The 22,390-nt window shown below is 40.3% G+C and overlaps 1 protein-coding gene across 1 annotated transcript in view; it reads left to right on the plus strand.

Annotated features, from left to right (window-relative positions):
* atp1a2a (ATPase Na+/K+ transporting subunit alpha 2a) overlaps positions 1-22,390 on the plus strand; it is a 57,686-nt gene that overhangs the window by 5,257 nt on the left and 30,039 nt on the right. The window contains exons 5-10 of the mRNA XM_028472634.1: positions 4,405-4,518; positions 4,970-5,104; positions 6,504-6,621; positions 9,846-10,114; positions 13,957-14,155; positions 15,021-15,130. Of these exons, the coding sequence (XP_028328435.1) occupies positions 4,405-4,518; positions 4,970-5,104; positions 6,504-6,621; positions 9,846-10,114; positions 13,957-14,155; positions 15,021-15,130 (945 nt within the window). The remainder of the gene's footprint in view (positions 1-4,404; positions 4,519-4,969; positions 5,105-6,503; positions 6,622-9,845; positions 10,115-13,956; positions 14,156-15,020; positions 15,131-22,390) is intronic.

Consider the following 22,390-nt stretch of genomic DNA (forward strand, 5'->3'; position numbering starts at 1 on the left):
GAATCAAATTCTGTTCTTGAATTTTACCTCCACCAACAACTTTCACAAACCTGCGTTGAGTACTTTTTACATAGTCCAGCAAACAGGATTATTATCAAAAGTACTGTACTTTCTGACAAAGTTTGAACCAAAGGTAGTCCTTACGCCTTTGAAGTTTCTATTACATTTTGGAGGCGATCGAGATCAATATACTGATTCTGAAATGGTTTCAAAAATCTAAAAGCCCAAAATTTAAAAAATTCACATTTCGGTTCGTTATTGACTCATCTTTATGAAATTTGACTTTGCTGCACAATTAGCCGCCCCCCTGTGTTTCATCCAGATTGCGCATTTCATAGCAATTTTGAATGGCCATACCATTCGCTCCTACTGTATCATTATTAATGGCTATAAAAAATGTATACAAAGCCTTTATAGTGTCAATGATCTGATCAGCATCACCGATCCACATAACTGATTATTTGGCTCTAAAAATACCTGGAGCTTTGTGGAGGTTTGCGCTCTCTGACTGCTGTCATTTTTAACTTATTTTTATCTGAACAAAAATCCACTGTCTAAACTGGATACATCACGTATGACATTACATGCGCTGCTGCTGTGCCTAAAACTGAAATTTCTGAGGGAAAAACTGTTTTAGTTTTATAATTCCCTCTCACTTTATAGTGTGTGGGAACCATGATCACTGATGCTAAGAGCAGTCTTGGCATGGGCAGAGAGATGAATACATAAAGCAGCCGCTCAACGAACAGAGCCAAGCGCCACCCAGACCGCACGTGATGGCTCTGAAATCATTATGCAATAATCACTCTGCTCTCCCCCCCAAAAAAAACAGTCAGCATTAAACCTTTACATAATAGGCAGCCACTGACATCGGATAGACACACACACATTCACTCATGTGATAACTTCAATCTCCTTATGATTTAATCTGTATATCCAGTACTGAGGATGTACAGCTGGATGCACCAGTGAGCTACTTCAAAGCCCAGTCTGCCTCCAGCTTTGGCTCTTTAAGCCCTTTCTTAAACGTAAGAACAGGCAATTATTTAAGATGAAAATGAAAGCATGCAGTATTTCTTGTGAAGCACCTGTGAGGTGAAACCCTGATTTTTTTTTTTATCATTTGATGTATTTATTGAGCTGAAAAATCGCCAGGCTTGGTAAAAAAAAATCCTCAGGCTTCCAAATTGCGACTGAAATTACTCTTCCAATGTAAAAATATAAGATTTTGGCTGTCATTTTGGAATAGAAAATTGTATTCACTTAATTCTGTGTCGATGCCAGTGGATAATATGTTAGGGACATGAATTTGCATAGCGACATTTGGAGAAAAGCTGTATTTTATGCAAGAAAAAGGAACATTTTATGATTTTGCACGAAAGAAAAGCTTTACAGTAAAAATCTGGTGCTGGCTGTTTTGTTTGCGATTGAATGACTTATAGTTTTGTACTGCAGCACTGAGATGATTTACCAAGATTAAAGCTTGAAATACACAGTAATGAAAGTAGGAGTGCTCATTTATTCAGTCGCGATCCAGCGAGAGACTGTGAAGACAGCGTGCATTGATCGAGCTTTGACTGCCTCTCTTCCGTGTCTGTAGGAGTCCATGGCTTATCCTGTGGTCAGCAATTGCTTTCAAACATCGGACCCAGCCGTGTGAATTTCTCTTTCATCCTCTCTCCACGGACAGTATGAGATTCCGCACACCGTGACTGGGGTCAATTTCTAAAGCACTCATCTAAAAAGTCTACTACAGTTCAAGAATTTAAAAGTCTTACAGCTGTTGAAATTCCATGAAGCATTTTGGTTTCACAGCCATACAAAAAAAAAAAAAAAAAAAAAAAAATCGTTAACTTCTCATATATAGGACTCAGGGAAGAAGAACAGGAAAAGTAGCATTCATGTTGTTTGTTTCATAAATGTTTAATGTGAAAAACCACCATAAAGTGTTTGTTTCTAAACAAGCATCTTGTAGAAGATGTTTTCTCTGCCTCAATACAGATTTTTAGATCCAGATGTATTTTTCTTCTAACACTTTTACACCTCCATGGATTTTTTTTTTTTGTACAACAGGAATGCACATTTCTGTTTTCACCTGAGCCCTGAGCAACAGATACTTCACTGAACAATGCTTGCAGTTTGAAAGCAGCGCACTACAACCCAACCCTTAGTAGATTTTAAAAAATAACTTTTAAACATTTCACTGATTGCTATTATCTCTTCATGTGGAAAGCCATTTGATCATAAATTGGATATCAGTGATATTAACCCCTCCACTAGGACTCAAATTTGGAGGACGTGTACTCAATTTTGGTTGACTAGTGCTCAAGTGCACTTTACTAGTGAAGTAAAAAGTTTAACTAGTACAGGAGTGGCAAACTCATCTTAGTTCAGGGGCCAAATATGGAGCAGTTTGAGCTTAAATGCGCCGCAGATTTTAGATGGGGGGAAAAAAAAGAGCAATTTCAACATTATTGTGCTCGAGTTTTCAATAGATCCAGTCCCTGCTGGATCTTCACTTTCATCAAATTATTGATTTTGAATTTTTGAGTAATTTGGGGGAATTATTTGTGAGAAATTGCAAGATTTTTAAAAGAATTTGGATTTCTTTCCATAATTTGTGCTAAAAAAGTGTGGGAATAAAATATCGTGGAATTTTATTGGATTTGACTTATCTACTACTGAATTATTTGGTAATTTACACAATAATTTAGGTTGTCCCTATCATTTTTACTGTCTTGTGTGGGCTGGATTTGAGTTTGACACATGTGTACTAGTGAAGCCAAACATGTGGCTATTATCCCTTCAACCTACAAGATGTTTTACAAGATTACAAGTTCATTTAGCAGACGCTTTTATCCGAAGCGACGCAGTTAAGAGTTAAGGGTCTTGCTCAACATTCTACAGTGATGGCTCAGGTTGGATTCGAACCGGTGACCATCCCATTACAAGCTTGCTTCCTTAAAGCTGATATCCAGAGGTTGAAAAGAGAGAGAGAAAATTCAAAAGCGAACGTCTCGATGTCCCTCCCTAAACAGCTCCACTTCCTCCCCCTGCCTCTGCCAATCTACCAGAAGCCACGCCTCTACTTTTGTGCATGCGCATCACGGAACATAACAACAATGTTTAACACACCAACACACGTGTAGTATTGTTTTTGCACTTGTAAAACACTCATGGTAGTTTGATTAAAACGTGTGTATTACCTGCCCACGAGAAATGTCGCCAAATTAGGATCAGTTTGGAATCCTTTTAAAGTCCCTCCACCTTTTGAAAAGCAGCTCCGAGATAAATTCTGTTGTGGTAACGGAGAAGTTTATCCGCAACCTTTGTACCCAGACGTTTCTTTAGTTTTTTAGTAGAAACTTTGGCGTTTCAGAGCGCTTCTCTAAGATACTATTCTGCTCAGAGCGATACCTGTTTGCCATTGTGATGCGCGGCCTTGTTTTCGTGCACAATTGGCGCACGCGCATTCACTTTGATTGACAGTCTCTGCTACAGGAAGTCGAAGCCTAGTGGCTGGGCGATCGCGGCGTGATTTGCAATTTGCATGGGGGTCTATTGGACGAAGGCGAGACATATATGGGTCGTGTTGGGTTCTTTCTTTGTTACGATGGACTCTATATTTTGTTAAGCGCTTTGAGATGACTTTGTTGTAATTTGCGCTATATAAATAAAGTTAAATTGAACTGAATATACATTGATGTATATGAATGACCACCAGCAGTAGACAATAGTAAAAGACTAGTTAGGTATTTTTTTGCGTTTTAAAAGAATGATACATAAAAATAGATTTCTCAGAAACTCCAGATATCCGCTTTAACCATTACGCCACCACTGCCCCATTCTTAATTTGCATTACCTCTACAAGTATTACTAGTGAATCTTTTGGCTATTCCTACTAGTGAGAGTTTGAGTACTACTAAAGCTTTCAGATATTACAAGTAACATACTTTAAGTCTACTAGTACTACTAGTAACACAAAATTGCCTACTAGTAGGAGATGTTTCTTTACTAGCAGTTCTAGTCAAGCAAAAAGTAGTAGTATATTATAGGTATCATAGACAAATCCAGTATTTTTAGAAGTCATTGGCATGACTGAATTTGCTTTTCCCTGCCTTATTAGCATACAAGCCTTACAAGTTTTTGCACACATTTTGCATCACTGCTGAACCAAATATGAGCACTAGTAGAGTTTTACTAAGGTTGATTTCATTGACATCAAATTCATGCTCAAATGGTTTTCCATATCTTCCCACACACTGTGCCTTCATGAGACTCTACGCTACTAAAATTCTCTTTTTTTCCTATCAAACATGCCTAACAGGAACTAAGATAGGGACATTATCTAAGTGGATACTGACACCAGTTGCCCTCTGTGGCTTGGCTTTGCTTTCCTTCCAGTTGTACCTGGGTGTGGTGCTGGCCTCTGTGGTTATCATCACGGGATGTTTCTCCTACTTTCAAGAAGCTAAAAGTTCCCGAATCATGGATTCCTTCAAGAAAATGGTGCCACAGGTGAGCAGATGAGATTTGTGCGTGGTGAACTCTCAGAGTTTTTTCAGTCAATGTGCTATCCCTCAAGTAAGGCTTACTCTTTACATGAGTGGAAATCTAATAAGCTTTCACAAAGAGAGACTCCATGTTAGAGCCAACTTTGGATTGTGAGTGTTTTCCTTCGCGTTATCCACCTCAAGCTCTTCGATTGTTTAATTCCCTAATCTATTTAGGCTCCTTTACTCCTTACTTTTGCCTAGTTTGCTAGTTTTTTCTTGACTGTTTCCTTTCATTGATCACTACACTTCACCCTACCCATATATATACGCCCTGTGGCAACCTAAAGTCCATATATACTGGAATATACTGTATCTCCCCTCTACCATCCAGCTAATTTATTTCCCCCTCTTCTTCCCCATACATTCCCTCTCCTTTGTCCTGTCTAACTTTTCTTTCTCCTTCCCCATACTAGCAAGCGCTGGTGATTCGAGAGGGAGAGAAAATGCAGATAAATGCAGAGCTTGTGGTGCAGGGGGATCTGGTGGAGATCAAGGGGGGTGACAGAATCCCAGCTGACCTTCGAGTGATCTCCGCTAGTGGATGCAAGGTACCCGGCGAGGAGCGCTGAACTCTGAAATGTCTCAGTGGAATTACAGTGACTTGGATGAATTCAACCTTCCTTCCTTCTATTCTTCTTCCTTACAGACTAATGTATCACTCCAATAAATCAATAGTTTACGTTCACATATAAAGTTTTATATAGAAGGGAAAGAACTAAGCCTAACTCAACAAAAAAGCATGTATAGAAATCAAATCAACTGCTGAATTACATATATTATAACACATAAGTTTCCTTGTGAGCAACACATTTGCATCGCTAGAATTAGAGAAAAGTTATATTTTATGCAAGAAAAGAGAAAATATTACAATTTTGCATGAAAGAAAAGTAAAACAGGCTGTTTTGTTTGTGTTTGAACGACTTGTAGTTTTGTTCTGCAGAACTGAGACAATTTACCAACAGTGAAGCTTGAAAATATACAGTAATGAAAGTAGGAGTGCTCATTTATTACCAAGTTTTTGAAAACTGGTGTCATCTATCAAGTATTACTCTCAGATTTCAAGTGGCTGCACTCAACCACAAACCTACAGAGATCATTGAAAACACTAGAACGTATTTGGTCCAAAAAAAAACCCAACTCCTACATAGGTAATGTTGACTATTGAAACTTGTTGGCATAATTATTCTGATAATTCACTTTATTTTGTGTAAAAAAAGAAATAAATTAAAAAAAAAAGAAAAAGAAAAAAAAACAGAAAAAGAAAAAAAGAAGTTCAAATGTCTTTTGAGTGAAATTTCTTTAACACTTAACTTGAAGTTTTATACATAAGGCTGACATTACGCTGTCATGATCTGTAATTAGCATGAATAAGGTGTAATGAAGGTTGTCATTGTTTGATTATTATGACACCTTTTGCTAAATTTTGGCACCTTTGGAGCTATGTTGGCATTTTTGGGTTCGATGGAGGGATCTAGTGGGGTTAGGGTTAGGGTAACAAAGGGTTAGGGTAACGAACTACAGCTTTCATGACGCCTTATACGTGCTAAGGTGTCAAGTCATAAGAATGACAGCGTGATGTCAGCCTTATGTATAAAACTTCAAGTAAAGTTTTTTTCGCTAGTCTTTTACCATCATTAATCAAAGAATGCTATTAGATATGACATATTTATAATGCTTTGATGTCATGGCCGCCAGGAGGTGGAAGGATTTTTGCAAATATTTTATATTTTGTTGGAATAATGTAAATTAGGGTTCATCAGAGTTAATTGTTTTCAATAGTTTGCTCGACCTTCCTTTATTATTTTCTAACAGCATGAATGAGAATGAGATTTATGTTGTCCTATATGTACAATAAAAAAAAGAGAGCAAAAAAATCACAGCAGCGCGAACTGTCCTCTGATATGATGGTCATCACGCCGTCCTTTGTGTTTCCTCTCTCTCTCACAGGTGGACAACTCCTCCCTAACGGGAGAATCAGAGCCTCAGACTCGTTCCCCAGAGTTCACGCATGAAAATCCTCTAGAGACACGCAACATCTGTTTCTATTCCACCAACTGTGTCGAGGGTCAGTAGGCCGCATCTGGTGAAGATTGTTTCTTATCGCCTCGAAATGTCTTTTCTTTCAGCCATCTGGACATCAGCGTTATTGTAGAGGATTAGCCAACCCTGAATACATTTGGGTGCTTTATTTATTAGACCTCATAACCATGTATCCTACTTCACGAGCATGTGGATTTTTATAGAAACTTTCTCTTTAACTTGAACTAAATATTGGAAGGTCATATCCTCGCCACAACCAGTGCTTAATTTGTAAATCATCAGGTTTCGGAGCAAACGCCGGGTGTTGTGGGGTGTGACGTACTGGGATTGCATTGTACTGAGATTGTATATGCGCATACAGTATATGCACACGCGTACGACCGGAAAATTAATTTTTGGATTAAAAAAAAAAAAAGTTTTGTTTATTTTTCTTTTCAAAGTGAACGTACACGTTTTGTTTGTTTATTGGATGAGGTTAGGGTTAGGATTACAATCTCAGTACGGTACTAAGAGTGAGACAAATGTCATTTTTTAAAGAGCCTTTTGTTAACTAAATGGGCCAATAATATCACGTGAACACAAACAACCAATCACTGTTAAAGAAGCACGGTCACTCGCCCGTTACAGAGCATCCGTCTCTCACTCTCTGAGTGACAGCTGTCAAAATCTGCCATGTTTCAGCAACAAGGACAGCGCACAATCACTGCTAATTTAGCCACAAAGGTCACTAAACTTTCAGAACACAAAAATACAAAATATTTACAAACGTTTACACCCATAACATAAGGCCACAACTCATCTAATGAATCAGTAGCAGAGCAGAAAATGAAAAAAAAAAAAAATAATCATAAAATGTATGCCTGGCTTTTATTTGTCAAAATAGCCACACAAAAAAAACAAAACAGCCATGGAGAACTTTATATCCTCGCAACTTTTTAACATATTTAACAGCCGAGGCCTTCCTTGTCTTTCAGTAGAAGTAGAAGCTTATCTTGAGTCCACCCTGAGAATTAATTTTGCGCAAAATCTTCCTCATAGCATGGGGGCGTGACTTAACTTTACACTCTCTTCCTCACATTTGCACTGTGTCTACATTTAATTTTGTGTTTACAATGACATTTCCAGTGATTTCTACTTAAAGACAGACACAACTGTCGAAATATACTGTAATACTTCGAAATGTAATTGAACACCTACAAGTGAAAAAGCGTTTTGAATTAATATTCTTTTAATGAGGTGCTGGATTCAATCAAATAAGCGCTGGTCAAAATCTGGGAGGTTCCAGATCCTGTTCCGGCAAGATCCAGCCCAAATTAAGCTCTGGCCACAACCAATAGGGTTCAAACTCTTGTGGTCATTAATTTGTCAGTAAATTTGAGAAGATTTGAATGAAAACTATTCAAGATAAATTAATTCTGATTGAAAAGTTTGGCCTGATGGTGGCGCTAGAAAACATGTCATGGTTTCATTATCAAGGGGTTATTTATGTATTCAACAAATAAACAAAGTGCCTCACACAAAAACTTAGTCAACAATTTTCTGAAAAATAATTTCCTGCAGGCAAATACCCCTGGGGTCAGATTGACCCCAAGGGGTAAAATGTGTTTATAATATTTGTGGATAATAGGAGGGTTAAATCAAATACGGGTACATTGCAATGCAATATTGTTCATATTGACTTTTAGCCACTTTACTAGGCGCGCCAGTTAGTAAAGAAATGGGATTTCAGTGACTCAAGTGGTTTGTTATTGGATAGTTGTGTAACATCTACTGATGACTGCCTGCAGAGGTGCAGGTTAGAGGGCTTTGGGCAGGTTACAGTTGTTTTAAAAGTGAATTTATATCGCATCTGAAGGTTCAAAGTTTAGCTCGATCCTTTTCTGAACCCTTTATATCCTGGAACTCTACCTGGGCAGCGCTGTATTTATTTTTAATGAACCATTTTTTGAAGCGCACAAAGCGTGACACACTCATTGAAACACCACCTGCTTTTCTAATGATTAAATTGGAAGGGGCCATTGTTGTGGCTCATATTTGTTGCACCAGATTTTGGTGGAGAGGCCACAAGGGTTTTTTTCGCAGAGTTCAGAAATGGGGTTACTGACTCGCTTACTCAGGCTTTTACTCAGTAACTATGCTGTTTATTGTCTGGCGTTGGGCTCTAAATCCCATGTCTTTACAAACATCTTTCATCGACAGTCAGTGCTCAGTAATACATATTTTGGCTTTGTTTTTTGTTTTTTAAGTCATGTTTTTGTCAAATCCCCTGAATCTAACTCATTACCAAAACGCTATCCGAGCCATTCTAATCCATTTTAATTTTGAGATCTAAAACCATGCTTTACTTCAGCGTTTCCCAACCAGGGTACGTGAGCACATTGCAGGAGGTACGTGGAAAAATTAGGAATTTATTTCCAAGATAATAAAAAAAACCTTCTCAGTCATTTCATAAGTCCTTCAATAAAATGGTACGTGTGCGCTATGACTTGTTTTTAAAGTTTAAATGCTTGTTTAAAGGGGACATATTCAAAGAAGCTCCTTTTGTGGTAAATAAAATGTCATAAAAGCTATATATAACACAGGCAGGTTAATTATTTGATTTGTATTTATTTATATTATTATTTCTATTTATTCTTATTTTTTTCTAATTTCAACTTTATTATTTTTCTTTAATAACAATGTGATCATAATATATTAGTATTAATCATGCAGTATTAATAATACTAATGTTTACTATAAAATTATTTCCTATATTTATCATTTTTATTGCCTTGAAGGCAACAGAATTGTATGTTTAATTTGAGTTAAATAAGAAGATAACGCCTTTAAGAAGATGAAATAAAATGAATTACGTTGAATATTCAGTTGTGTTATGTTCTACTTTTGGAGAATCATGAACACGTGTGAGTGAGGGGGTGCTCATGGTATGACAAAAAGGCTCAAGGGGTACACAAGAAAAGAAAGGTTGGGAACCACTGCTTTACTTTACTGTGATTTGTGTTTTGTTGTATTGATTGATTTATATTTTCTTCTTACACTCTCACTCATGTATCTGCTTTGGCCTCCCTGTCATCAGTCAACTGTAATTCACCTCCATTTACCACTAGCTTAAATTCAGCCATCATGTCCCCATCAGACCTCCTCTGTGATTATATATAGCTGTCCTCCACACCATTAACAGCGATTCAATTTTTCAGAATTTACTTTCAGAGTTAACTTAATGAATGCTTTTTTCTCCGCTCACCCCAGGCACAGCTCATGGCATCGTAATAGCCACTGGTGACCGAACAGTGATGGGTCGCATCGCAACTCTGGCCTCTGAGCTGCAGGTCCGCCGGACACCCATCAACATTGAGATTGAACATTTTATCCACATCATCACTGGTGTGGCTGTCTTCCTTGGTGTGTCCTTCTTCATCCTGTCAATCATCCTGGGCTACACCTGGCTTGAAGCCGTTATCTTCCTCATCGGCATCATTGTGGCCAATGTACCTGAGGGGCTGCTGGCTACTGTCACGGTGAGCGCTGTATGTAGGTCAGTGTTCAGAACAACAGCAGACGCATCTGGATTCAGTCTGGTAGATGTTTTTTTTTTTTCGCTGTGTCATATTTTGCGTGTTTTGACAGTTTAATGAAAATGTATGGCCCTCCAAAGCAATCAGTCGGCAGGTTTTAGTGTGTGCATAAACTGCATGTAGCCAGGGGAGTATGAATAAAGAAAAAAATAAAAAGGGGGTCAAAATAATGACTATTTTTTTCATTGAATTCATGCAGTTTGGAGACAATTTTAGCGAAAGAAAAAAAAACTATTTAATTTTACTTCTGCTAAGTATGTGATGATTGGTGTTAATATTTGATTCATTTTGCTGAGTTAGAAGTCATATAATAAAAAGAAAACAACTCATATTTAATGATGCAATGTGCAAAATGTAAAAATACAAATAGACATTTTACATTATATTATATTATATTATATTATATTATATTATATTATACTATATTATATTATATTATATTATATTCAATGTTCTTCTAAATGCATAAGAAATTGTATTGATTGATTGCTTGAATGAAAATATACAATATACCCTATGTAGCAAGGAAAAACATATATGATATATGATACAGTTTACATTCTATCTATCTATCTATCTATCTATCTATCTATCTATCTATCTATCTATCTATCTATCTATCTATCTATCATCATCCATCCATCCATCCATCCATCCATCCATCCATCCATCCATCCATCCATCCATCCATCCATCCATCTATCTATCTATCTATCTATCTATCTATCTATCTATCTATCTATCTATCTATCTATCTAATCTTCTCATTTTTTAAAATTGGAGTTTGCAGCTACTTGAAACGCTCTAAACCAGTGGTTTTCCAATGCTCTGTCAATGGGATCTCATCATCCTGTGATACCAAACTGCAACAAAAACCATGAAACATTTTGAATTCTCAGTTTTATCCCATTCAACGATGGTTTAATCATTAACAGTGACAATTATGTGGGTGGGATTCTGTACCGCTGAAACCTAGCGAATTAAAGAAAGAAAACATGTTAATTTTTAACCTAATCACCAAGTAAACATTGAAAAAGGTAATTAGGTATGAACTGGTCAACACACATTGTGAATCCCATTGACCCATTCAAATGCCTCATTCTTCTTTGATTTCACAATAAGAGCTGAATAGAAAATGAAGAAGCCACAGACACTAAACTTTTCTACAACCTCTCGTCTGCTGTGCACCCTATGCAGCAATGCCAGATAAAAAGTTGTTACGCCATTTCTATGGTTTCAAACTCCAGACAGACAAAGACAATTGGATTTTTTGTGTTTGTTATTGCTTCAGTGGAAACATAAAGAACAGACTGAATTGGGGTAAATTACGGGCTCTATCTGCCAAACCTTTCTACTGGTGTCCCAGAAAACCTTTTTCCCATTTATTTTATTAAGTGTTGTGAGGGCTTTTTCATGCTTAAGTGGATGGTGAAAAAGTTACTATAATCAATAATGGGTGAAAAACCCCATAAATGACGAATTTTGTAATGGTGAAAGCTGTTTTGTTCAATAAATGACAAAGACAAATGCACTTTGGTCTGCATCGTCTAAATAGCCTAACACAGACTCAATTTTCTCTTTGCAGGTCAAAGCTGCTATTTAGACACTTAAAATGGCATTTGCTTGGAGATTGACCAAACAATAATCTTTAAGTCACCACCCACATGGGTCTAAGGTACATTTGTTAGTGTGGAGTTGGGCAAAGTCAAAAGTATAAGCACAAATTAAAATGAAGAAATCTACACAAGATTAATTTCTTGTTTCTTGCCTTGCAGTTCATGTTTTTCGGGGTCAAGGTGTATATCATTAATTCTTCTTCTTCTTCTTCTTCTTCTTCTTCTTCTTCTTCTTCTTCTTCTTCTTCTTCTAAAGAAATCTTATTGCTCTCTGCGAAAAATCACCAAATGTTGCCTCAGCTGTAAAAACAGGCCAATGGTCCTACAGGTGGTGCTACAGCCACTAAAGTTCAACTCATAATAAATCAACAATTTGTGCTACGAATTTGCAACTTCAACCAAATTGTAGCCCCAACACTTAAGAAACTGTTCTATTTAAACCTATTGCAAATTATGAAGGCCATTAATCTGTTTTTTTGGGGAGCATTTTTCCCACAGCATTTTGAATTCCACTCTTGTGTAAAAAAAAAAAAAAAAAGAAGCCATTTTTAAACGCAAGTTTTTCACATATGGAGCCAATAAATCATTGTTAAAAACAAATTATCAACATCCCCCATGATGTCCAGATGTAATTTGTGTATTTTTGTCCTAATAACAGAGTTGTCTCTTGCTAATTATTTCAGTAAGATACAGCATAATTTCTTTTGCCAGAAATTGTGCTTTAAAAAAAAAAAACTTGTTGAAGATACTGAAATGTTTGTACAGCACTTTGTGGTTTTTACCTGTGAAAAGCGCTCTATAAATAAAGTTTACTTTATTACTCATTTACTACACTCTTCTTCTAGCTCAGACCCGACAATTACTGCGCAGCAATTCCCTATAAAGATATTTTCTTTCTGTCCGGAATGAATTGTAAACAATATAAAACCAAGTAATGGTGAATTTAAAAGGCATCTTGTAAAATCTACAGTTAAAATACTAAATAGACAAAACAAAAATAGAAACAGCTGCAAATTAATAATGATAATGTAATGCATAAAATCAGCTGCCAATTGGTGACCAATTACACATGTAAAAAGTCAATCATGGTTTGTGACGTGATTAAAAATCTTTCTCCTTTTCTCCTTTATATGAACCCCTGGCATCAGGGTGGAGGACGTGAACTGTCTCTCCTGGGGGGCGGGTCCATCAAAGGTGGAGGCTTCTCAGATGTGAGGCAGGAGGGTAACCTTAGGTGTCCTCGCTCCTCTCTTCAGGCCTGATAAAAAGAAATGCAGTAGTTAAAAAATAAAGAAATGCAACTACTTTATACTTAGGCTCAGACATCTCTTTTGTCTTTTGTTCAGCATCAATAAAAGCGACTTAAACCTCTGGAATAGGCGTAAAAAGCCATTTGAGGTGATGACATTTGGAGGACCGAGTACTAGTTCTTAATTGATCTTTCATTACAAACAACAGCTTTCACAACACAAAGAGCCAACTGATCCACAGTTGACATAGAAATATTGATTCGTGCTGCTCCTACAGAACCGATGCCAGAGCCATGATAATGTGCCCACTGGCTCCCCTTCATTGTTTACTGGTCCATCAATGTGACAGTCAGCCAATGTCAAATTTTCAATGTTGAATTATTAGCTACATCTGTGCTTTTTCTAACAGTGGATGTTAGGAGCGTCAGCAATGCAACTGCAGCAAAGGACAAAGTGATTTATCACTCGATGTTTCTTTGACGTTATAGAGTCAAACCAAGTTGTTCTTCAACAATGAAATGAAAGTTAGCCGAGGTGAATGCCGGCTGGCATTTCAAATGTCATCAGTCGACATTTTACAGGTCATAGAAAATAAACACATTTTCAGTGGCTGCCTTCTCTTAGCTGGAAACGCACCACTAGTGTGTCTTAAAGTATGTGGAATACAGCTTGTCCAGTGTTTATGTTCCTGATTATCTGCTGTTAACCAGCAAAAGAAACCAACACATGCTTTCAGAAAGCACCTGGACCCTGCTTGGTTTCACATGTGCAAACACTTGAACGCACTGCTGAGTACACATGCTCCCTGCCAAACTAATCATCATCCATCTTGGTTTCTTCTTGTCCTCGCTCCACCTACCTCTTCCATCCTTTCCCCCCCCCTCGTCTTTCTCTCATCCCCCTCCCACTGCCTTCCCAGGTGTGTCTGACTCTCACTGCCAAGCGAATGGCCAAAAAGAACTGTCTTGTGAAGAACCTGGAGGCTGTGGAAACTCTGGGCTCCACCTCCACCATCTGTTCTGACAAGACGGGCACGCTGACCCAGAACCGCATGACTGTGGCCCACATGTGGTTTGACAACCAGATCCACGAGGCTGACACCACCGAGGACCAGTCTGGTAAGACTGGAATGAGAGAGTGGAAGATACAGCTGACAAAATTGATTTATACCTTAACAGGAGAATAAGCTCGAGTCAGACTCCTGAAATGAATCTGCCCAGTGTTCCCTTCATCAGCCAACGGCTGCTTACTGTTTGGCCTGGATTAATTGAGCCGTGGTATGCAGTGGGCAGAACATCATTCACCTACAGATGTGTATTTTCCCAGAATTCCACAACAAGAATCAGTTCTTTTTTCTCTTACCAAATGGTGATAAATTAGGCCAAAACTCAAAAAAGCTTTTAGCAACAGGCACAATGTTTGGCAGAAAACAGAGCACGTTCCCCGTGCATACTAATAACCACAGAGTCCGCCAGTCGTGCAGGGAAACATTTGAAAAGCCAGCACTGCCGACAAAAGGCTGAAAATATAGAACCCAGTATTTTCCTGAAAGACAACAGCAGACTATTGAGGGCTTTTGCACTTTAAAGAGTGAAAGTTCAGCCGGTGCAGACATAGTTTGCCCCTGTGTGCTGCATGTTGCATGACATCATTATTTATATATATATATTTTTTTTAACAATAACAGTGATAGTGACCACTCTGCAGAGTCCAGACACTATGAAAAATGAATGCGGGAGTCAGCAGCAGAGTGAAGGTCATTTTGTAATTGCATTGTGTGTGATTGAAACATTGCCGTTCAGATGTGTGTTTTATTTTGACAAGAAAAAAAAAAACAAGAACTCAACTTAACTGACCTTAAACCTATTACTCAGCCAATGCAAATGCCTAAACCCAATGGTATGAATACTGCATGAGCTGTATTTGAAATAAAAAAAAAAATAAAAAAAAAAGATTCTAACAGGCTTCATTCTATTCTCTCAGGTTCAGGTTTTGACAAGAGCTCTGGTACCTGGGCTGCTCTGTCTCGCGTGGCTGGACTTTGCAACAGAGCTGATTTCAAAGCTGGACAGGAAAGCTTTCCCATCCTGATGGTATGGACCTCAAACTACATGAAAAACTACAGTTGCTTTGATTCTCCACAAAATTATATAATTTATTTTTAGTTTCTACTAGTGCATTTTATTTTGGCCTTTAAAACTTACTGTAGATACCGATTAAATAATGCATGCACTGTTAGGGTTTCAAGTCGGACCCCAAAGCGGAGACGGAGACAGGAAAGCTTTGAGAATTTATTTTTACAAAAAAACGAAGTGGCTGAGGTGACGGAGGCTGGCTGGGAGCAGACGGAGCAGGAGCAGGCAGTGAGGCACAGAAGATATCCTGAGCACAGGAGGTAACAGGTAAGTATCAAAAATCCTCAGTGTTCAAACAAAACAGCTCCAACAGTACCGAGCGTGACGGAATTTTCTGGCAGCATGGAGAGGACTGAACAGAGCTTATATATCAGGCTCATCAACCAGGATCAGGTGTGCCTCATTGCTGCAGGTCTCAGCCACGCCCCCGTCACTCAGCCCTGCAGAGAAACAAAAAAAGAAAAAAAACACAAGGGGGAGGGGAAACAGAACAAACCCTAACAGTACCCCCCCCTCAAGGGACGCCTCCTGGCGGCCGACCCGGCTTAGTGGGATGCCCAGCATAGAAGTCCCGGAGGAGAGCAGGGTCCAAGATGAGGGACCGGGAAACCCAGGAGCAGTCCTCCGGACCGTAACCCTCCCAGTCCACCAAGTACTGGAAGCCACGACCCCGCCTCCGAACATCCAGCAGCCGCCGAACCGTAAAGGCAGGATAATCGTCCACCACCCGGGGGGGTGGCGGGGGCTCGGCCGGAGGGTTGAGAGGACTCGTGGCAACTGGCTTCAGCAGAGATACATGGAATGCAGGATGAACTCTCAACGAAGGAGGCAACTTGAGCTTTACAACCATAGGATTAATGACTCTCTCAATCTCGTACGGACCAACAAACCGGGGAGACAGTTTCTTCGACTCAGTCTGCAGGGGAAGATCACGAGATGATAGCCATACTCTTTGGCCAGGCTTGTAGTCTGGCGCTGGAGTGCGGTGGCGGTCAGCAAGCCTCTGATTCCTTGCAGCGGTACGAGACAGAGCTGCTCGAACTTCATGCCAAATCCGCCGAGCTCGCTGTAGATGCCCTTGGATGGATGGAACTGCAACATGACTCTCCTGGCTTGGAAAAAGAGGAGGTTGAAAGCCATTAGCAGCCATAAACGGGGACATACCGGTTGCGGAGGAAACCATGGAGTTGTGGGAATATTCAATCCAAGGGAGGTGGATAGACCAGGAAGTCGGATTGTGAGCGGTGACACATCGAAGGGCTGCCTCCAGGTCCTGATTTGCTCGCTCTGTTTGGCCGTTCGTCTGTGGATGATATCCTGAAGACAAGCTGGCTGTTGCACCAACAGCACGACAAAAAACTCTCCACACCTGGGAGGAGAACTGTGGGCCTCTGTCTGACACAATATCCTGAGGAATGCCATGCAGTTTGAAGACATGCTGAACGAGCAAGTTTGCAGTCTCATAGGCAGAGGGTAACTTGGGTAAAGGGACGAAATGTACAGATTTCGAAAAGCGGTCCACAATGGACAGAATGACTGTATTACCGTCAGAAGGAGGCAGACCGGTAACGAAATCCACCGCGATGTGAGACCAGGGACGGTGTGGGATAGGCAGTGGGCGGAGTAAGCCAGCTGGAGCGCGATGGGACGATTTACTGCGGGCACAGACAGAGCAAGCAGCAACATATTGTTTAGTGTCGGCGGATATAGTGGGCCACCAGAAACGCTCCCGAACAAAGGAGAGTGTGCGATGAAATCCAGGATGACATGAGAGCTTGGACGAATGGCCCCACTGAAGCACCACGGATCTGGCTGAAGGAGGCACAAACAGGCGACCTGGAGGACACCCATCAGGTGAGGGATGGTTAACCAGGGCCTCCTGGACGGTCTTCTCGACCTCCCAGTGGGCTGCCCCAACCACACAAGAAGAAGGCAGGATTGTTTCCACTGGAGGTTCATCCACAGGAGGTGCAAACTGGCGAGACAAGGCATCTGGCTTGACATTTCTGGAACCTGGACGGTAAGTCAAAGTAAAGTTGAAACGACCCAGGAAAAGCGCCCATCGAGCCTGGCGAGAGTTTAGCCTGCGTGCAGAGCGGAGATAAGATAAGTTTTTGTGATCTGTCCATACCATAAACGGTTGCACCGAGCCCTCCAGCCAGTGCCTCCACTCCTTAAGTGCCACAACGACTGCCAGCAGCTCTCTGTTGCCAACATCATAATTTTTCTCCGCAGGGGTCAGTCGTCGGGAATAGAAAGCACATGGATGTAGCTTTTGGTCTGAAACAGAGCGTTGAGAAAGCACAGCTCCAATGCCAGAGTCGGATGCGTCCACTTCAATGACGAATTGTGATGAAGGATCTGGGTGAGACAAGATTGGAGCCGAACAAAATAGAGTCTTTAACTTGACAAAAGCTCCCCCTGCTTCAGCAGACCAGTTGAAAGGCACCTTTATAGACGTAAGTTTGTTGAGAGGTGCAGCCACTTTACTATAGTCTCTAATAAAGCGCCTATAGAAGTTGGCAAATCCCAAAAAACTCTGGAGTTGCTTTCTGTTGGTGGGAGTTGGCCAATCAGCCACGGCCCTTACTCTTGCTGGATCTGCTTTAATCCTCCCCTCTTCGACAACAAAACCAAGGAAACCAACAGAATGTAGATGAAACCCACACTTTTCAGCCTTAACATAAAGTCTGTTCTCCAGAAGACGTTGAAGTACCAGTCGTACATGCTGGACATGTTCCTCTAACGAGCGAGAAAAAATCAAAATGTCATCAATGTATACAAAAACAAAGCGATTCAACATGTCACGTAAAACATCATTAATGAGCACCTGGAAAACAGCTGGGGCATTAGTTAAACCAAATGGCATAACTAGGTACTCAAAATGTCCAAGAGGAGTGTTGAATGCTGTCTTCCACTCATCACCTTCCTTAATGCGGACCAGGTGATAAGCATTCCGGAGATCAAGTTTAGTAAAAATGGTGGCTTCTTGGAGAGAGCTAAAAGCAGAATCAATTAGGGGAAGAGGATACTTGTTCTTGACCGTTATGTCATTTAGCCCCCTGTAGTCAATGCATGGGCGTAGAGTCCGGTCCCTCTTGTCAACAAAAAAAACCCCAGCTCCAACAGGGGAAGAGGAAGGTCGAATGAGGCCAGAAGCTAGGGAATCAGAAATGTACGTCTCCATGGCCTCCCTCTCAGGCTTGGACAGATTATAAAGTTTACTGGTAGGCAACGGTGCACCTGAGATCAAGTCAATGCTGCAGTCATATGGTCTGTGAGGAGGTAGTGATAAGGCCTGATCCTTAGAAAAAACCTCCTGGAGGTCATGATATTCAACTGGTACCAAGGTCAGATCTATGGGCTTGAGGCTTGCAGGTGTGCTTGCGTTAGGAGGAATGGCTGAATGGAGACAATGATTGTGACAAAATAAACTCCAATTTACTATGGACAGCTTTAACCAGTCTATATGTGGGTTGTGTCGTTTAAGCCAGGGAAGGCCTAAAACTAATGGGGAGGAAGGTGAACTCACGATGTACAAGGATATGATCTCATGATGATTGCCAGAAAGTCGCAAAGACATGGGAATGGTGCGGTGAGTTACAGTTGCCAGCAGTTTCCCATCTAGGGCATAGACATTCTTAGGCTCAGGGAGAGGCTCGGAGGGAATGTTACACTGGGAAACAAACAAATTGTCAATAAAATTATCATCGGCTCCGGAATCCACTAGGGCTAGCAGGGAAAAAGAGTCCTTAGAGTTGGACACTGTACCTTCTAGCTGGATTCGCCTGGAGGGGGGATCCGTGGGAGTGTGGCTCACCAGCGCCCCTCCGCTGGCCGATGAGCCTGGTCTTTTGGCCGAGCTGAACAGTAAGCAACAAGGTGTCCAGCTTGTCCACAATACATGCATAGTCCGAGGCTTAGCCGGCGCTGACGCTCTTGAGAACTGAGTGTCATCCTGCCCAGCTGCATGGGTTCTTCAGTACTCTGGGTGGAAGTAGCAGGAACAGAAGTGGAGTATGATTGTGGGGGTGGACGAGCTGCAGGTGTTGGCTGACGAGGCTGATTGGTGTAGAGAAGTGGGGGGGGTTGGCTTCTCCTAGCTGCTCTCTCCCTACGCCTCTCTGCTAAACGGTTGTCTAAACGTATGGCTAGGGAAATGAGTTCCTCAAGAGTGGTGGTCTCATCATGGGCAGCTAGCTGGTCCTTAATCTCTTCACTCAAACCCCGGAAGAATACTCCCTGCAAGGCCCTTTCATCCCACCCAGTCTCGGCTGCTAGGATACGGAAATCTATGGAGTAGGTGGTAACTGAACCTGCACCTTGACGTAATGAAAGTAGCCGGCTACTGGCTTCCTTTCCTTGAAGTGGGTGGTCAAACACTCTACGCATCTCATTAGTGAATGAACCCAGAGTATCACATACTGGAGATTTGCTATTGACTAGAGCTACAGCCCATGCTGAAGCTTTACCCGCGAGCAAACTCATAATAAAAGCAACCCTAGCTTTATCAGTGGAATAGGTTAATGGCTGTTGGTTAAAAACAAGCATACACTGGTGTATAAACTGACCACATGACCCTATTTCACCTGAATATCTGGCAGGAGTGGGGATGAAAGGTTCACGAGGTAGGGAATGGTGACTGTCTGGAGGCGCAGGAGCAGATGGAGCCTCAACTTGAGCTGGTGGAGAGTTGGCTGCGGCAATGTGAGTTGTAACTTGGTCAAGACGGCTACTCAACTCAGAAAAATTGCTATTGAGTTGACGGAGTGAATCCACGATCTCATTAAGAGTCTTTTCATGTTGACCAACACGAGTCCCTTGCAAAGCCAAAGCTTGCCTGAATTTTCCCATCTCTGCGGGGTCCATATTGGCCAGAAAATTCTGTTAGGGTTTCAAGTCGGACCCCAAAGCGGAGACGGAGACAGGAAAGCTTTGAGAATTTATTTTTACAAAAAAACGAAGTGGCTGAGGTGACGGAGGCTGGCTGGGAGCAGACGGAGCAGGAGCAGGCAGTGAGGCACAGAAGATATCCTGAGCACAGGAGGTAACAGGTAAGTATCAAAAATCCTCAGTGTTCAAACAAAACAGCTCCAACAGTACCGAGCGTGACGGAATTTTCTGGCAGCATGGAGAGGACTGAACAGAGCTTATATATCAGGCTCATCAACCAGGATCAGGTGTGCCTCGTTGCTGCAGGTCTCAGCCACGCCCCCGTCACTCAGCCCTGCAGAGAAACAAAAAAAGAAAAAAAACACAAGGGGGAGGGAAAACAGAACAAACCCTAACATGCACATTATTCATACGACATGATTTCTGCTTCATGGCTTGAGTATCATAACAGGATCATATTAGATGTCACTCAAATATTGAAGAGCTTGAATCTGCAATAATAACATTTGCAAAAAAAAAATACAACTAGACCAACTGCATTTCCCAAAGGAAAGGCAAGTGAGGATGCATAAGCCAGTCCAAGTAAAAAAATGGTTATAAGTTGCATACATTAATGGGTATGTTGTATTTTATTATAAAGTTCTTTAATCTGTAATATGTACATTATGTAAGATAAGAGAACATGGATGAGTGGTTGTGAAGCTGAATTAATTTGTAAGTCTAATTTGATTATTGTATATAGGGCTTTTGATCATTTATAGATAACGCTGCACTTACTGTAGATGTAAAATTAGCCTTTGGCTACAATCCGGCTCGTTTACATGCATGCATTTCATGCTTGTTCATTAACATACACTGTCCCAATAAAATAAATAATAAATAAATAAACTCCTCGGAGTCAGTATAACCCCTCAAAGTCAGTATAATTCCTCCCGGAATCAGTATAATTGTGGGTGTACCCCTCAGAGTCAGTATAACCCAAAGTATGCCCTTCGGAATCAGTATGATGTCACTGTTCCAATAGACTTGAATGTGTAATTTCTGATTTTTTTTATTTATCTTTGCCAATTAGTCAAGAACCAGATCACAATTGTTCCGAGTACATTCTGTACGCTGGTTACCCCTAACCCTGGTTGGTAGAATCAGACTAAATGTGAAGGACAATTAAACCGCCCAAAATCTAATAATAATAATAATAATAATAATAATAATAATAATGATAATAATAATAATGATAATAATAATAATAAAGTACATGCAAAACAATAGTGAATAACTGTTACACATCCTCACTAATTCATTTCTAAGAATCTGCTCTTTTTTCATTCTACAAAAGAAAAAAGAAATTGAAAGTATTTAACCCACATTTGTCTCAGGAAACTCAGTGTATACATCAAGTCAATCAAAGAAAGGTTTGTATGGAGTTGCAGCAGTTGCTGTCATGACAAAAAGCCAAAGGAAGGTACTAAGGGACTGTATTTATACAGTGTCAGCCTGCATTCAGAGCCGTTTCTTGCTCAATGCAAAGCCAATGAGCCCGACAGCCATCATGGACCCCTGAAACCCCTGTTACGACATTCATTTTGACATACATTCCAATGGTTATTCTTTACATTGATTCTTTGCGCCTAAAATATGTTTGTGTTTTCTACTTTTCATAATGTTAGCATTTGCCGGGGCTTTACAGACCACACTCACCCAAAAAAAAAAACAAAAAAAAACAATAGCACAGCTGGTATTGCAGTGGTGCCTGTAAATGTGATTATATTACTCCCTCAAATGTTAGTGTCATTATTAGATTTGTAATTGTTAACACTTATATGGGGTTCCATGTATTTTTTTGACTTGGAAAATTAAAGCAACTTCTATTACTCTTTTGGATTGTTGCGTGGACTGGGATTTGTCACCTTATTTTCCTAAATTGCAAATGAAGTTTGTACTGCATTGAATCTCTAAAGATATAACAATCAATTACAAATCCTTGAAATCTGAAAAAAATTCTAAACCCTTGCTATTTTGAGAAAACAAGGATTCCCAAAGATGTTTGGCCCAAAGGCCCCCTTACATCTTCAAACAGCCCTGGTGAGCACATTCAAATCTCAGCTATACTTGACAAGCAGTAAAATGCACACACACAAGCTTACCTGCTTCCAGTCTCGGACACACATTTGAAGAATAAAAACAATCTAACGCACTCCTGGAAATAAATCCCACATTGGATTGACAAATGTGCACATTGCTGATGGAGGGACATCAATCATATCCAGCTGTTTTAAAGAAATCCTCAGTTTGTCTCTCAGAGAAAAAGATGCTGCCACTTGACTA

Source organism: Gouania willdenowi, chromosome 17 (assembly GCF_900634775.1).
Source record: "Gouania willdenowi chromosome 17, fGouWil2.1, whole genome shotgun sequence".
NCBI classification, from domain to species: Eukaryota; Metazoa; Chordata; class Actinopteri; order Blenniiformes; family Gobiesocidae; genus Gouania; species Gouania willdenowi.